Source organism: Pistacia vera, unplaced genomic scaffold (genome assembly GCF_008641045.1).
Source record: "Pistacia vera cultivar Batoury unplaced genomic scaffold, PisVer_v2 Contig432, whole genome shotgun sequence".
NCBI lineage: Eukaryota > Viridiplantae > Streptophyta > Magnoliopsida > Sapindales > Anacardiaceae > Pistacia > Pistacia vera.
In genome coordinates this window covers 1,445,563-1,462,906 of record NW_022196260.1, presented here as the reverse complement: position 1 = coordinate 1,462,906, position 17,344 = coordinate 1,445,563, and the positions used below count along the sequence as shown (strand labels likewise).

Sequence of the window (17,344 nt, the reverse complement as noted above, 5' to 3'; positions counted from 1 at the left end):
CTTGGCATGGCACAGCTGTAGTGATGGCCTAATGCTTCAAGAAATTAAATGCCTTGTGTGGTTGGGAGAACAGGGATAGTTGATTGAAGTTTATGGCCAAATTTCTAACTACCCCAAGTCTTTGTGGTCATCACTCATCATGCTCTACTTCTCAATTTTTTATTATTATTGAGAAGAATAAAAAATGAGTTAGAAAAAAAAAATTATGTTAAATATGATAGGACGAAAAACAAACTTAACATCTTAGATCGATGAAAAATTCTCAAATACTAATCAACCTGAAGTAAGAATCTCTTTTTTAATTGTAATTCTGTTAGATTTCTGTGTTTTCGTATTTATCTATACCCAAGTTTATGTCGTTTTACACTTCAAAAAAAAAAAAAAAAAAAAAAAAAAAAAAAAAAAAAAAAAAAAAAAAAAATTCAGAATTCAAGTTTGTACTTGCTATGCACTAGAGATTCAGGAAACTTCGACTTTAAATCCTATTTAGATCTACAAAAGAGTATTACTAGTTATACGTCTTTTAGACTTTGCGTTTTTATATTATGCATGGAAGGTGACCAAAAAAAAAAAAATTAATAATAAAATAAAAAAAAATAAAAAGTCTAGAGTTTAAGTTGTTTTTAAATGTACATTATTAGATAGTCAGAAGCCTCGACTTTAAGCTTGCATTTTAGATCTACAAAATAATAGTATTATTAGTTATATGTCTTTTAGACTTTGTGCTTTTATATCACCTATGGAAGATTACCTTGTTTTGTTGGGGTTGGCGATCACTTCAACAATCAAGGCCGTAGCTCGAGGTCACAACTTGTCAACGTGAGCTAATCAATTCGAGGTCGTAGCTCATCTACTTGATACACACAGGGTTCATAGCAATATTAAACCTTTCCCATTAAACCTAGTATATCAACATATTATTCTCTTGTATGAGTGATATAACAAATCATATGTAAATACATTCATTGTAACAAGAGAGATGAGAAGATATTTTAATAATATTGACTCTGTTGGATGTAGCTAGTAGCGGATCTAGAAATTCTTATTAGGGTGGGCCAAAATAAAATATGGTAGCATATAATATTCATATTATATGTTTTTAATTGAAATTGTCATAAAAAGAAAAAAAAAATACATATAAATATATATATATTTTTTTAAATTTGAGTGTGGGCATCATTATACTCTAAATCCGCCCTGGATGTAGCCCGGTTTTGGGTGAACCAGAGTAAATCATGTGTACGTTTTTTCTTTAATGTTTACATTATTTGTGTATGATTGTTTACTTGTTTGGTTTCGATTAATCTCCAGATTGCTTCATGTTCATGATTTTAAGTTTGTATTTTAAATCTAAAAGAATACTTTTATTTATATGTATAATAATTAAAAGTTCTAAGTATTATTCTAATTATTATTATGTTTTTAATTTTTTAATATAATCATACTACCAATATGAAATGGGGACATGAATGTCAAAGTTTTCGGAGAATAGATAGACATAAAAAATGAGTTTACTCAACCAAGTCACTACATTAATGTGACTTGAAGTGCAAGTGATTACCGACTTAATAATGCTTCTTATCAGGATAGCTATAAATTTTTGTTGTTCGAATTCTCTAGAAACTATCTCTTTATATAATAAATAATATTAGGGCTATAAAAAATTAAAACTAATTTCACAATCTTATATATATTTAGAAAAACAATAAATATTAGTTAATTTATTATTTGAACTTTCCTGTCACAAATGATGTGACATTTTATTATTTTTATTCTCACAATACATTTTGCACTCATTTACTTTCTTAATTTTGGAAAAAAGACAAAATTAAAATTAAAACATAGTTAATATCATCATTTTTTCAACTAATTCATTAAATTAATGACCTAATATAAGAGAGTGACGCAAATTGGTACATGTCCAAAGAAAAGATTGATAACAACCAACAAAATTATAATTTTGTCATGCATGGCAACAAATTTAGCCATGTATTCAAGTAAGGATAATGATCAACCAAGAATAAAGCGTATAAAGATTAGTTGTACGTCAAAATGAATTCCTTTAATTACTCTGTAAAATGTAGTTGGGGAAATGGAAGATGCATGCATTGGTGGTTTTCATATCATGTCGGTACAAACAAATTCCAAAATTTTTGAAATGATGAATTTTTCAAATTTGTCTTTAATATATGAAAAGGAAAGAGAAACCCTAAGCAGCCTTGGTCATTAAGGTTACGTTCAATTCAGTAACTGTTATATTAATGAGACGATAGATTATCTTAATGATTATTAAAAGTGTTTAAAGAAATATGTTTAGTTAAGTTTAAATAAATTAGTGAATATATTTGATTGAGAGTAATAAATTAGTGGGTATAATAAATAGATTACTGAATTCTCTTTCTATTATTATATTATTATTAGTTTAGATTTTTTTTTAGAATAATACTATACATACATCATTCCCATATAATATTTCTCATATAACATTATGTGGTAAGACGTGATTGGGTGAAAGTTTAATTTTAACTTTAAATTAGCCAATCATATCTTGTCACATAATGTTGTATGGAAAATGTTATATGAAAATGATGTATGTGTAGTATTACTCTTTTTTTTAACCTCCTATATTTGAGATTAGAAATTAACAAAAACACCTTAACCACCCAAGTAGACAGCCGGCCCCTGGCCACCACCGTTGGATAGTAGTCCGACAGTCGTCGGAACGACGGACGACCACCGAATCAGGTCGGTCATGCATTGATCTAGTCATCCCGCCAGATTCTGGCCGTTGTTAACGGCTAGAGATCTAGCAATTGATAGCTAGATTCTGGCCATTGATAGGCAAATTTTGGCCGTTGACGGTCAAATCTTTGGTAGTGGATCTGGCCATTTCCAACCATATTCATGGTAGATCTGGCAAAAAATGGCCAGATCGACATACAACCGGCCAGATCTAACTGGTCGTGCGCTGTTCTAGCCATGTCAACAGATAGTGGTGCCAGTAACTAGCGGTGGTCTTGGGTGACCTGTAATTTGTTTTAAATACTTGGGCATTACTGTCCAAAAACTTAATTAATTAGGGGTAAAATTGTAATGATAGGTTCATGTAAATTAATTTCAAAATAAGAGCATTATTGTCCTAAACTTTTATTAGTAAGGGGCAAAATTATAACAAAAATTATATTACCAAATAGTCTCAAAATACCTAAGAAAATACTGGTAATCAGATTACCACCTATATAACTAACAGTGATTATTATTGGTATTACAGATTATCGGAATCTTATATTACTTGACAACCAAACATGGTAATATAACTAATATAAGATAATATTGCTGGAATAATGTCAAATACCCCAACCAATTATGCACCCTAAATATTTGGGGTTTGGTTTGATATCTGCCTAACTGATTAGTAAATATTCTTGATTGGTTTTCTTTGATAGTAATACCTCACAATTGGTTTCGTTTATGTAGCTTGATTGATTATAAAATATGTTTAAAGTTCAGATTATGACACGGGTTGAAATTGACATGTAATTTGATTTAAACCAGAGGTTTTTGTGGTTTCAGTCTAAGTTATAACGATAAGTTAATGATGGTTTCAAGGGAATTAATAAATCTAAAAAATATATATATAAACTTCTTTAAGGTACATATAAACTAGGGAAATATATATTTAGGCACTTGTCTCAATCTAATCGTTATACCTAATTTCATAATTATAATTTAAGTTGATCAACCAATTGTCAACAATTCGATAATTCCTAAGTGTATTATAAAAATTTTCAAGTTGGTTTGTGTGATTATCTAGCTTTGATTAGAATTTTCGCGAATACAATTTTCGGACATAATCATAAAAATTAATGTAAAATTAGTAAATAAAACAAGTCCTCTCTCTCTCTCTCTCTCTCTCTCTCTCTCTCTCTCTGTGTCTGATGGCAACTAGTATTAGAAAAAACACATAAAAAACTTAAAATAGCCTTAAAACATGCAGAAACGGAGGATTTTGGCCCCGAAAATGGCCCCAACTAGGTTCCCCTGTTGCTACGACGTAGAGCTCGGAATAAGCTTTCTGTGGATATCTTACGGGCTCCAAAACTCCTCTCGGATCAAAAGCTATGACTGTTTGAAGTTGGCTTATCCATTTAAGGCCTCTAGGCCATGTGTTTGGGTTTATGACGTTAGCTCCATCTAGGAATTCATCTACAGGATATTTCACGTCAGTTATCAGATCGTGTTCAGCTTCGGATCGCTTCAAGCTCTCAGATCATAGTCCTAACTCTCAGCACCTAATAGCGTCAAGCATAGTTCGAGACTACAGCCTATAGTGCGACAACCATTCAGATCTAAGACATGAGTTTTTGAAGTGCAATTACGCACTACAAAAAGGGGATCCGGGGGGGGGGGGGGGGGGGGGGGGGGGGGGGGGGGGGGGGGGGGGGGGGGGGGGTGTCTGTTGTGCCTAAAAAATCGCACTGATGTCAGCACCAACCAATAAGAGTTCATGAAGGCTTTGTGTCGTCCAGGAGCTATCACATCGCTCCAAGATAGAAGAGATACGACTGTCACTAACCCAGCAGATTCAAGTTTTGTCTATGAGTGGATGAGGATCACACACTTGTCCCAACTTTATCAAAATAAAAAGATAAGGATTAAGGAGTGATCCCTACGTGTCATAACAACTTACAGAAATTGACCTAAAATGTGTATATATGAGCATCTCTCTTCACAAAAAGAAGAGGTTGGACATATGAGAGCTAGACATAAATTTGAGTTTTATTATTTCTCTCTGTAAAGCAAAGTATTTCTTCATCTTTGTATACCTTATGGACAATATCATAAAAATAGTCAGAGAATAATAAAATAACAGTGAATGTAGGATTTGTTTTAAGTATTCGAACCACTATAAAAACCTCTATTATCAGTCTATTATTTATGTTTCTGTAACATATATAATCTCAGTACCATATTCAAATCTCATGGATCAATCACGTATAATTTTTAAGTTTTTTTAATACTTTATATATACGAGTCGTTGGTGTCTAAAATCAAGCATTAACACCTATCTAATCCCGGTCATCACCCTATTTTAAGATTTTTCAAGCTAATATGAACATTTATTTCTCGTCAAAATATCAAAGTGATTTGGTAAAACGAACAAATTGTCATATTAATTTCTTGCTGGCTCATTAAATAAATGTTGGTTAGGCATAGCTTGTGTTGCACAATGTATATAGCCAACTACTAAGACATTAATTGTTACCAGTTACCACACAAGGCCACGTTGAATCTTTATGCTTAACTGTGTTGAACATTTTTTCGCCTAATTAATGTGGACATTTAATTTCTTCAGGGTGCTGATATTACCAGACCGATATATCGTACATAGTTATGATTTTCCCAATAATAAGGTGGGGTAATCCATAAAATAGGAATATATTGGTAATTCTGATATACACAAAGAGAGCGTTTGAGAAATGATGTTTAACTGCAACAAAGAATCGTACATTTGTAAAAAATTAGGAATGGTCAAAGCTTTCCATAAACTTAAAAGGGCAATTTGTAATTGCCTATAACAATATAAAATAAGGTTTTTAAAATTGTCCTATGTTTAACAAGTAATAAATCTCATTAGTTTATTTAAAGAAATATTTTAAATGAAAATTTTATTTGAAAGCTTTACTATAATAAAATAGTAATTATAGTCTTTACAGGGTTATTTATAGTAACTCTAGTGTGTTTGGCTTTTTTTGGAATGAGCGACTGCCGACTTCAGAATCTCATCAATTCAACCATCAAACTTATTAACAATTTAATTTAACTTCCAAAAAATATATTAACCCTTTAGTATTGTTGGAGAAGTCTATTAATCTCATTTCCTTCAAACTTAAATAAAATATCCTAATGATCTGTAAAAAAATGAGAGTTAGTTTCTAAAACCAAAGAGTGCTCACTACAAAACAGGCCAAAGACTTTAGGGTTAGACTCATATTTTTAAAACTAACTGATACTCACTAAAAAAATGCCAAACACTTTAGGGTTAGACTATATTTTTAAAACTAACTGATACTCACTATAAAAATGCCAAATACATAGGGTTTACTATTAAAAAAAAAAAAAAAATTTAATTTAACATATACATAAAAGGAACCCAAATCATGACAACAAAACCAAAAAAAATATCCTTTATTGAGAATCATAGTTGGAGAGGCCTTGAATTAGGCCTTGGAATAAGATCCTCATGTAAATTGTGTGGGAAAGATAGTGTCTTTTGCCACCCCCAAGGTTTAGTGAAAATAATAATTTCCCCCAGATTTTTGAAATTAACATTGGCACCCTTGATGTTACTTTCCGTCAATATTATTTTACTTTTACTTTGGCCATCTCTTATCAAATTGAGGTTTAATGGAAAGACAATCTCCCTCCCCTTGGGCTGGGGTTTGATAATACATTAATAAATACTACCCCAACAAGCCATCTGGGAGCTTTGATTACTTCCTGACTAAGTATAATTACTTTCTCACATTTTCTTTCCAAAATTTTGTATCATTAATGCGACCACATTAATAATCCTAACTTTATAAATATGTATTATATATTCTATGAACAACTTCATAAAGTTCATCTATCTTCTTTAATTATTTTAATGAATCAATTAGTATTACATTAAAACAAAGTAAATATAAATAATGGGAAATATATTTTGATATTTCTTTCTTTCTGTCCAGGTTAACTTACGTGCACCTCAACTAATCTTCGGGATTCATTGAACATTCTACAAGTCCAAAGGATCAGGTAAGTCACGTTGTGATAGATGACTCTAAGATTCGAACCCAGAAACTCAATAAAGAGAACAAACCCTCTTGACCGAATATATAAATAATTTGTACTCATTTATTAAGTTTTTACAATGTAAGGGATAGGAAACATTTTGTATGTATGTACTATATTGTATAAGAACACTATATAAGAGTAATTAATACAATACAACGCTTGGCGTAATCTTAAAAATCGATAATATATTAAGGGCACAATTGAATTAGATGAGAACAGTAAGGGTTCAAAAAAAGTTTCTAATTTCAGGGGGGGCATGTGCACCTGTTGATTGTGTGGGGATGGTGACCCACTTGATATATAAAATATTAATTCAAGCCAAACTGCCAACAAATTGGTACGTGCTCCAAAATCTAGTGGCACATATCATGGCATGATCAAAAAAATTGTTAAGGACGGTGCTACTACAATTAATAGAATGGTCCAAGTTTTAATGTGACATGTCAATATATTATTTCAACTTGTAATAATTGATTAATTAATCCAAAGATTCAAAAAAAAAAAAAAAAACCCATTTCTACAATCATCGATGTGTTATTGCCAGCACTTGCATCCCCAAAAATATGGACCAAATTTGGCAATTTGCTTACCAAATAGCCTTTGATAATTAAAACTCATGACACATCTTCTTGATTGGTACTCAATTTCAACACATTTTACAATTAATATTATCGATTTGTCAAAAATTTTATATAGTAATCATGAGACACAATGGGTCGTTAGTTTTATTCAATTTAATTAAAAAATTAGTTATATTCAGTACGGTATACCAAGCATATCCTTAAAAATGAATATAGTAAATTAGCCTTTGATAATGTACTATATGGTTTTCACCAAACATTACCATAAAAGGCTAGAAAACAATTTTTAAGAAATTAATATAATTTATTGTGAATTTCATACATATTTCAAAAGCTAACTTTGAAATATTTAACAAATTAATAAAATTTGGACCTTAGCCCATTAGAGGTTGTAATTCACAGCCCATTTATGTATGAGAGATATTGCCTAGTCCCTATGAACTGAAATCTCTAAGCCCAAAAGGGATTCAAATTATTAAAAATTAAAAGAAAAATTGCTAGTTAGAATATTAAGTTATCTAGTTGTTCATAAAAATAATTAATAACCTCAGCTTCATCAAAAGATAATAAGCCACCATATTATAAAATTAAGAAATGAATCTGGACATAGAAGAATAGAAGGGAATTAAAATGGGATAAGAAGAATATCCATTGCATAACAGTATTATTACTATATAATATAAAATAATAATAAAAAGCTGACATTATATAATTATATATTAGTCTACCACAACTTGTCAATCTTCAAAAGGTATGTGCTGATTCAGATGAAATCGACAAACAGATATTGAAATTCATTTAATGATCTTTTATTAACATGGTGCCAATCAATAACCCATCACTGCCAACTTAGACCACATGCTTAATAGAGTAAGAATAATATTCATGGGAAATTAATATTTCAATTTAGTTATATGGTAAATAAAACAGTGTTTATCTTTCAACTTATACTGTGTAACATTCTAACGTTAATATAGATAATCAATTAACTATAATATTAGATTTTTTTTTTTTTTTAAGTACAACGTTTGTTTCATACTATAAGTATAACGTTTAGGGATTCAAAAATGTGTTCTAGTCAAATTTGCTAAGTTATTTTATGATTTAAAGAATAAATCGTATCATGTATGTTGCTAAGTTATTTTATGATTTAAAGAATAAATCGTATCATGTATGTTTGAAAGCATGGAATGTAAAATTCGGATTCCTCGAGAGCTTCCTCAATTTGTTCTTACATTTTTCTAACCAAAGGAGTAATGAATTTGAAGCCCGTGAAGTATCTCTAGGTAACTTAGTGGTTCGCTTGAAACTCTTGAATGTATTACTTAAGAGGTCATGAATTTGAATTCACATGACTACTAATAAGGGGTAACTACTGAAGGTTTACTTGACCGTTAACTTCAAGGTCTCAAAGACTAGTTCAAATACGCGTAAACTGTTTAGACACTTTGGATAAAAAAAAAAATAAAAAAAAAAAATTGAAGCCCGTGGATGATCTAGATGTAGCCAGACAGGCTGTTTAACGTAGTGACAAACAATAATTGTTTAGATTTGTTGAATGAATTTGAAGAGTGTTACACATGAAGCATGTGACAGCAGAGTCAGAATCGGAAGTTTCCTTTGGCTTATATTGGAAATGTTACGCGGAGCCACATCAGATACTTAAAATGTTACGTGGAGCCACATCAGGTACTTAAACGTGTCTCCTTTTCCATGTGATTTCATGGCTTATATTTTCCTATAAACATTACAAAACTGAACTTGCTTGTTGTCGCAGTATCCAAACATTTACCACAAAACCTTGATTCCAAATTAAAGAAAATCCATCGATATCCTACCGATTCCAAAACCAGCTCAATTCCATAATTCAGATTAATTGTCTTCTTCCACTAGCATTTTTTTTTTTTTTTTTTTTTGTTCACATGGGCATGCTTGAAAGTATATATATATAGAAACAACGAGCTGTACTACTTTCAAATGTCACTCAAATTATTGATTTTCTAAGTTGATCTTGCTGGTAAAAAATGGGTGGTTTAAGAGATCAAAAGCCGGCAATGGCGATGTTTGCTTTACAATTTACCTATGCTGTTGTGGCTCTCTCCACAAGAGCGGCTCTCCTGCAAGGAATGAGCCCTAGAGTTTTCACAGTTTACAGGCAAGCCATTGCAACTTTAGTCATTGCTCCCATTGCTTATTTCTCAAGGTAAATATAATGGCAACTCTCTCTATCTAATTTTTATTTCAATCAATTTGTTAATTGCTTTAATTTGTGTTGTGTTTATAATTGGCAGGGGAAAGTCAAGTTGTTCTATGGGATTAAAGAGCTTTTCTTTGATATTTTTGACCTCACTTATAGGGTATTATCATATGTGCTTTAATTTAACTTCTTCCTTTATTATTATTATTATTATTATTATTATTTTTTGGTTAATTAATTTTGAGTTGTCACAGGGTAACGATAAATCAGAACATTTATTTTGAGGGATTATATTTAGCTTCATCATCCATGGCAAGTGCAATGGGCAATCTAGTCCCCGCTATCACTTTTGTAATGGCATCCATTGTTGGGTAATTAAATAATAATTGTCAAACTTTAATTTGTTTAATTAATTAATAGAATATAACATAAATTTTTTATCTGATTTTGTAGGTTGGAGACAATAAATATTAAAAGCATTAGAAGCATTGCAAAAATTATAGGAACATTATTCTGTGTGAGTGGAGCCATTTGCATGGCAATTCTGAGAGGCCCCAAGCTTCTGAATTCAGAAATAATGCCACCACAGAAATCTTTATTTGCCTCTGGAAATAATGAGACCTGGTTGTTGGGTTGTCTCTTTCTCTTTGCAAGTGCTTGTTGCTGGTCACTTTGGCTGATTTTACAGGTATTTTGTTTTAATCGAAATTTCTCTTTCAAGATCAATGCTTCAAAATTTTATGGATAGATAATATTTGTATTATAATTTTTTGATTGCAGGTTCTAATTTCAGCCAGCTATCGTGACCACTTATCTTTGTCAGCTTGGATGTGTTTCTTGGCAACTCTTCAGTCAGTAATACTTACGTTATTCATTGAGCCAGATCCTGAAGCATGGAATTTTAATTCATTTCTTGAAATTGGTTGCTGTTTCTTCTCAGTAAGTATAAGTTCGGATAATTTTTTTACAGAATGGAACAAAAATATTATATTAACCCACCACGGACAGAAAAATAGTATAAGATAACCAACACCTGGATGACTAAGTGATTCAATAAGGATTTTTGGATGTATTACTCAAAAGATCCTGAGTTTGAGTCCCTGCTCAATTGCTAATAGGGGTGGACACTGAAACTCTTACTCAACCGATAGTTTTAGAGTTCCGATGGATTAGTTGAAGTGCACTTGGACACCTCTAACCATTAAAAAAAATATATATATATATATATAAGACAACAGAAATTTAATAGCGTATTTCTAGTGATAATATATGTAATCCGAGACGTAAAATTTCAATTACTGCATCAGAAAACACCATATTTCTTGTGATATTATATGCAATTGTTAAATTTGTCATTCAACACAATGCCTGTCGTAAATTTTTCTCAATGTGTGCAACAGGGAATTATAGGCTCAGGAGTTTCATTCATTGTTCAAGCTTGGTGCGTCTCAAAAAGGGGTCCCGTCTTCTCTGCAATGTTCAATCCTCTATGCACAGTTATTGTAACCATCTTGGCTGCTTTGTTACTAAACGAGGAGATTTACACTGGAAGGTAACATATATATTCAAAATAACCATGAAAATGAAAATTCTCTCGCGCAAACATCTTTCTTTATTTATTGTTTCATGGCAGTCTGATAGGTGCAGTTGGAGTAATTCTTGGATTATATATTGTGCTATGGGGCAAAGCCAGAGACAATAATGGAGAAGAAGATAAGAATGAAAAGTTACAGATTGAAGATTCAGAGAAAACAAGATACAGCAATGATTTAGGGGAGCCTCTTCTGTCAGATAAAACAAGAAATGTTAATGAAATTGATGTAGTACACTGCTAATTTTTGTCCTTAATTTTGTATTTTTCATTTTTGTTTTTATATAATCATTATAATTAATTTTTGTGGACAGAAGAGACCTACATACATGATTGGTCAACTCTTGTTACTAAATTTAGTTCATAATTTTAAATTATTGGAGCCAACATTAATCTTTATATAGAAATCTTAATCAATTATTTCATCTTTTTGTTCTGATTTGAGACTCAATTCTGTCGGGTATGCATGATATATAACATAACATTTATGTATAATGTCTTCATTATATTTTATATTCCTTTTCTTTTTAATATCAATATAAGAATGAGTAAATGGCTTTTTTCCACCCAAATAATGACTTACTGATACTTTTTCACCCACAGACTTTTAAAATACTACTTTATTACTCAAATTTATATTCCGTTTCTGATTTTGGTATCGTTGCAATCCCACTCCACAATCATCCTCTTCTTCTATCACCACTCATCAAAACCCCTCAAACCCTACTCCCGTTGATCTCGTCAATCGTCGGCAATCAAATGATTATGGTTTACATAGCCGTCCTCCTAAGTCAAATTCTGATCAATTCCAACCACTAAAATCTAACATTCCACCAAGCTAAAGGATTTGATATGGTAGTGAGAGGGTTGTCCCAGCTCAATTATTTATTTGAAGAAGGAAAAAAAATAAAATCAAAGCTGTATCAGACAAATAAAACTTGGGACCCTATATAATTACAATACAAGTCAGTATTGGGAATGAGAGATCTCACATAAATCTTGGAACGAGAAAAGATGTAATACTAGTTATCAGAGGAATTACAAGCAACGATGTGATCCTAGCTTTGTATTCGAACCCATCTAAAAGTTATTTTGATAGATTAATTTAATTATCATTTTATAATTAAAGAGAGATTGTCAAATCAAATTACATGCATTAATGTATCAATTTACATTCAAATTGAAATGAATCTTGGAATCAGAGTAACAATCATACATAAGCTTAAGTTTTATGGGCTTAAGATGAAGTTATCCCACAACAATCATAAGCTTAAGTTTAAGGGGTTTCAAGGAAAATTATCCCACAACAACACGTCGTGGCCTTTCAGATAAATCATAGGAAAAGATTTCTAACTGGAAATCGAACCTGGAATTGTTGATTGAAACCATGCACAACCTTTTTGGTTTGCCTTACTGTTGGACTATCCATCAGTGGGTCATATTTACTTTGATTGATGCTAAAAACATTTTTTCTTAACTGATTAAATTATTGATTACAATGTTTCGAGTTGATAAAAATTATAGTGATCAAACTGCAATTTAATTTGACAAGAAAAAAAAAAATTACTTCACTTAAATTACATGGAAAGAGGGAGAAGGATTTAAATCGAGTAACATAAATCGAATGATAGTATTCAAGTCAAAATCAAGCACCAATACAACAATTCGTGAAGACCCTTTTCTTTAAAAGTCCAAAAAGGGATCCTCTCTTATCTGAAGTTAATCGTCCAATCAACATGTTGAAAGTTTTTGTGACGTGTAGATTTAAACTTTAGTTGTGATTAGTACTTATCTTTTAAATTAAGCAGAGGATGTTCATGAATCTTGTAATGTGCCCACATACAAGTTTATAAAAATAATAACAAAAAACATATAATAAATGTCGTAAGACACACATGGTTCACCCAATTGTACTAGGCAGTATAGAGAATGTTTTACTATGAGTCAAAAGGAGTACAACTTTGCAAACACACAACTCATGATTACAAAGGCCCTATCTCTCAAACAATGGACGTTATCCTATAGTCTTGCTTCTGTGGTCTCTTAGTTAAGAATGAATTTCTTGTAGGGGTGAGCAGTTTCGGATACCTTGCATTTTTTGAAGGAATCGAAATCAGAATCGATGGGTTTTGATTTCTAGAACCCTGGAACCAGAACATGAAACATAAGTTCCAGTTCTGGTTTCGGTTCCAGTTCTGGGTACTCGAGTAAATTATTACCCCTCTACTTTTAAAAAATGACATATACACCCCCAATAGTTTACAAAAATTATAATTTAGTTTCAGTTCCTACTCAAGTAGCTAGACCTTAGTTTTGATTCTGATTTCGGTTCTGGTTCCAACACTGCAGGAACTTGAACTGGACCTGGGAATTCTTAGTTCCAATTTTCCAAAATTGAAACTGAACCCTAATGAGACCAGTTCCGGTTCAACCCTTTACCCATGCTCACCCCTAGTTTCTTGTGCCACAATTCTCGCTCACTTGAAACACACTCGTAAGACTATTTCACTCTAGGGCTAAAAATTACACTTATATAAATGGCTAGGGTATTCCAGTCTTGTCCCTAATGGTATGACTTCAGTTGGGGTACGAAATCATAAAAACAGAGGTAACAACTTCACTTACAGAGTTACATTCGCTATGGCGAACTTGGACTTGCTACTACGAATCTGACCTCATTACAATGAACTACTGAAATTTGTCAGTAAAAAATTTTTGTTATGGCGAATATGTAGCAAATTGGATTCGCTATTACAAATTAGAATTCACTATAACGAATCTGCACCCATACCAAATTCCTCTAATTCCTTCATACTCTGCAGCAGCCACACACTTCCAATTTGACGACAACTCTTAATGGCCATAAAATGGCATATGAATGAGCGACACATCACAGTTTCAACCCAGCACTTCAATTATTATAAAAGTTCAGATCAGAACACAATCCTGCTTCGCCCAAATAATTAACTATAAAAACAATTGTATTATTATATGATCAAAGCCAGCCACAAGGAGAATAGCTCCAAGCTTCCAACTCAAAGCTCTGTGAGAGCCAATCAAATTTACGTCGACAACACGTTCAGGGCCCCATCCGCTTTGCATAAAATATTATCCTGACAGCGCCAAACTCTATTTTTAAGCAGCCTGATGATGTTGAAACTAGCTAATAAATAAACAGTTCGATCCTTTCACTGTAATCTCGCCGCATCACCAACATTTGTTTATTTTATTCTTTCAACAAAGGCTGCCATATCTCTAAATGATTGTTGTTTTTATTTCATTCATTCTATTCATTTTATGCATGTACTTGGTGAATATTTTGTTCTTCCTGACAGCTCAAAATCTTATCTACAACACATTTGTCTCCTCTCTCATGCATGTCATGAATCTCCATAATTATATATATTTAGGTTATCTTAATTGTGTCTAAGCAAAAAGACTCTTGTTGATAAGAGTTTCACTAATAAAATAATCTATTTTTCAACATTATTCTTACAAGAGTCTTACATCAAACAACAGTAGTGATTAAACTCGATTTTTTTTTTTTTTAACATTTACCGTTTGAATACATGTTAAGATAACCCTATATTAAGCCCTATGGTTCTAGAACTTTCGTGTCAGGTGATTGCATTCTTCGAAGTCATTTTTCGAGAAAAAAAATGGGGGAATTGAATGGTTACAAGCCGGCAATGGCAATGGTTGCCTTGCAATTTCTTTATGCAGGAGTTGCTCTCTTCACTAGAGCTGCTTTTGTGCAAGGAATGAGCACCAGAGTCTTTGTTGTTTATAGACAAGGCATTGCAACTTTGGTCATGGCCCCTCTAGCTTATCTCTCCACAAGGTAAATAACTTAATATTCATCTCTTTATTTCTTTCTAGCTCTCTTACTTTAGTTGCTTTTGTTAATTGGAAGGAGATCAAATTCTTGTAGATCATCTTTAGGATTGAAGGGCTTTGGTTGGATTCTTTTAGCCTCTCTTATTGGGTAATTTTTTTTTTTTTTTTTTTGGAATCTATTGAATGATAATATAATGTTATTTCACTCAAACTTTGTGTTGTGAATTTCATTGGCAGTGTAACTGCTAATCAGAATGCTTATTTTGAGGGGCTATATTTATCTTCTTCATCACTAGCAAGTTCAATGACAAATCTGATCCCTGCAGTCACTTTTGTAATGGCATTCATTGCTGGGTAAATAAATATTCAGAACTCAAAAGTATATATATATCAGTTCAAAAAAATAAAAAAAAACTGAAAGAAATTGTTTGTTTCTAAAATAGTTTGATTGATTTATTAGATGGGAGAAAGTTAATATTCGGAGCTTGAGAAGTATTGCCAAGATACTAGGGACTGCCTTCTGTGTCAGTGGAGCTGTTTCCATGGCATTGCTCAAAGGTCCAAAGCTATTGAATGCAGAATTTTTACCATCAAAATCAGTATTATTCATTCCAGGAATTGATAATTGGTTACTGGGTTTCTTACTTCTCCTTGGCAGCAGCTTTTTCTGGTCCTTTTGGATGATTCTGCAGGTATTTTCTCTCAAATTCTCGGCATAATTCACATCGTACACGAGAAGCAGTCAAATAATAAGTTTTTGGGTCAAGTGGTTACTTAACTCATCGAGTTATATTCGATTACTGAGATTTTCTTTTCCAATCTATCAATAGGTTCCGATTTCGGCAAGCTGTCCAGACCACACATATTCATCCGCCTGGATGTGTTTCCTGGCAACAATAGAATCCGCAACTGTTGCATTGCTTGTAGAGGAAAGTCCTGAAGTTTGGACTTTACACTCATTTCTTGAATTGGGTTGTTGTTTATACAGTGTAAGCCTTCAATTTTCTCCATGGAGATTTGCAGATCACATTTATTCTATTCTCAAAATTACACTAAACTTGAAATAATTTTCAACAGGGAATTGGCTTGGCAGTCTCTTTCTTTGTTCAAGCTTGGTGCATTTCTCAAAGAGGTCCACTCTTCTGTGCAATGTTCAATCCTTTATGCACAGTGATTGTCACCCTTTTTGCTGCTTTATTTCTGCAAGAAGACATGTATATTGGAAGGTAATCTACACTCAAATCCATTACTTGTCTTCATGTTTTCTTTCTTAGATAATAAGATACTGATGTTGCAACGATTCGTCGGTGTTTTTCGCTTCAGCTTGCTGGGGGCTTGTGGTGTGATACTTGGTTTATATATTGTGTTATGGGGCAAAGCTAAAGACTTCGAAGAGATCAGAAAAGAAGAACATTCAGAAAAGAAAAGCAGTTGTAAAATTGATTTGGAAGAATCACTTTTATCTGAAAAATCACCAACTGTTAATTCAAATGTTTAATTTTTGAGCAAAAAAAAAGTAGATTCAAATGTTTACTATCTCATTTGATAGTTTTATCTTCAATATTTTCTACATATGTGTTACCGTTTGAGCAATAGATGAATATGAACCCAAAATTCCAAAAATTATTGCCATTAACATTATAACAGCAATGCCTGCAAGCTCAAATCCCCACTTCCTGTAAACTTGAAACATCTTCAAGTAACAAAGACATGGAAGCAAGAAGGAAACAACCATTATGAGTAATGCTCCACTGAGAGATGCCACAGACTGAAAAGATGGAAAAACTGCGGCACAAACCACAGTGCTCACCAGCAAAGCCACTCTGATGATAATTCCTGTTGGTTTACTGTCTTGATAATTGGCTGGCAATCCATTTTCAATAGCAGTGGCAATTGACATTACTGTTAATGCAAATTTGGCAATAGGGATAGCTATAACGGTGTATATTGCAACCTTTGAACTGACCTTTTCTGTAGGAAGATTTAATGTTACTTGGGATTGAACTTTCTGTCCATATATAAGGTATCCCAAAATTGCCAATGTAAGATAGGTGATGGTACAGATTATGAAGCTTTTAGCAGTAAGACCTGTGGCAGCAAAAACAGAGAAAACAGATTAGTAATCCTTCAATATTGTGACCGAATATGCTATAACAACCACAAATGGATAGAATTTGGCAAGTGGTTATTAACCCATATGCCAAGCCATTCATTAGGAATGTGGGACTATTAGGATCGTCAAAGTCTACCCCCTTGGAACCCACGTCCGCCCTTGGAGCCGATGTCCCAAGCAGCTCGATA

The 17,344-nt window shown here is 32.4% G+C and overlaps 2 protein-coding genes across 2 annotated transcripts; both read left to right on the top strand.

Moving 5' to 3' along the window:
- The first annotated feature begins 9,345 nt into the window (after positions 1-9,345).
- Positions 9,346-11,542, top strand: LOC116143808 (WAT1-related protein At4g30420-like). The gene is made up of 7 exons (XM_031429267.1): positions 9,346-9,621; positions 9,710-9,775; positions 9,870-9,986; positions 10,069-10,303; positions 10,396-10,554; positions 11,016-11,167; positions 11,249-11,542. The coding sequence occupies exons 1-7, from the start codon at positions 9,443-9,445 to the stop codon at positions 11,448-11,450; spliced, it is 1,110 nt and encodes a 369-aa protein (XP_031285127.1). The 5' UTR covers positions 9,346-9,442; the 3' UTR covers positions 11,451-11,542.
- A 3,271-nt stretch (positions 11,543-14,813) lies between these two features.
- Positions 14,814-16,980, top strand: LOC116143799 (WAT1-related protein At4g30420-like). Its single transcript, XM_031429257.1, has 7 exons — positions 14,814-15,047; positions 15,120-15,191; positions 15,281-15,397; positions 15,504-15,735; positions 15,874-16,032; positions 16,121-16,269; positions 16,367-16,980. The coding sequence occupies exons 1-7, from the start codon at positions 14,866-14,868 to the stop codon at positions 16,539-16,541; spliced, it is 1,086 nt and encodes a 361-aa protein (XP_031285117.1). The 5' UTR covers positions 14,814-14,865; the 3' UTR covers positions 16,542-16,980.
- The last annotated feature ends 364 nt before the right edge of the window (positions 16,981-17,344 follow it).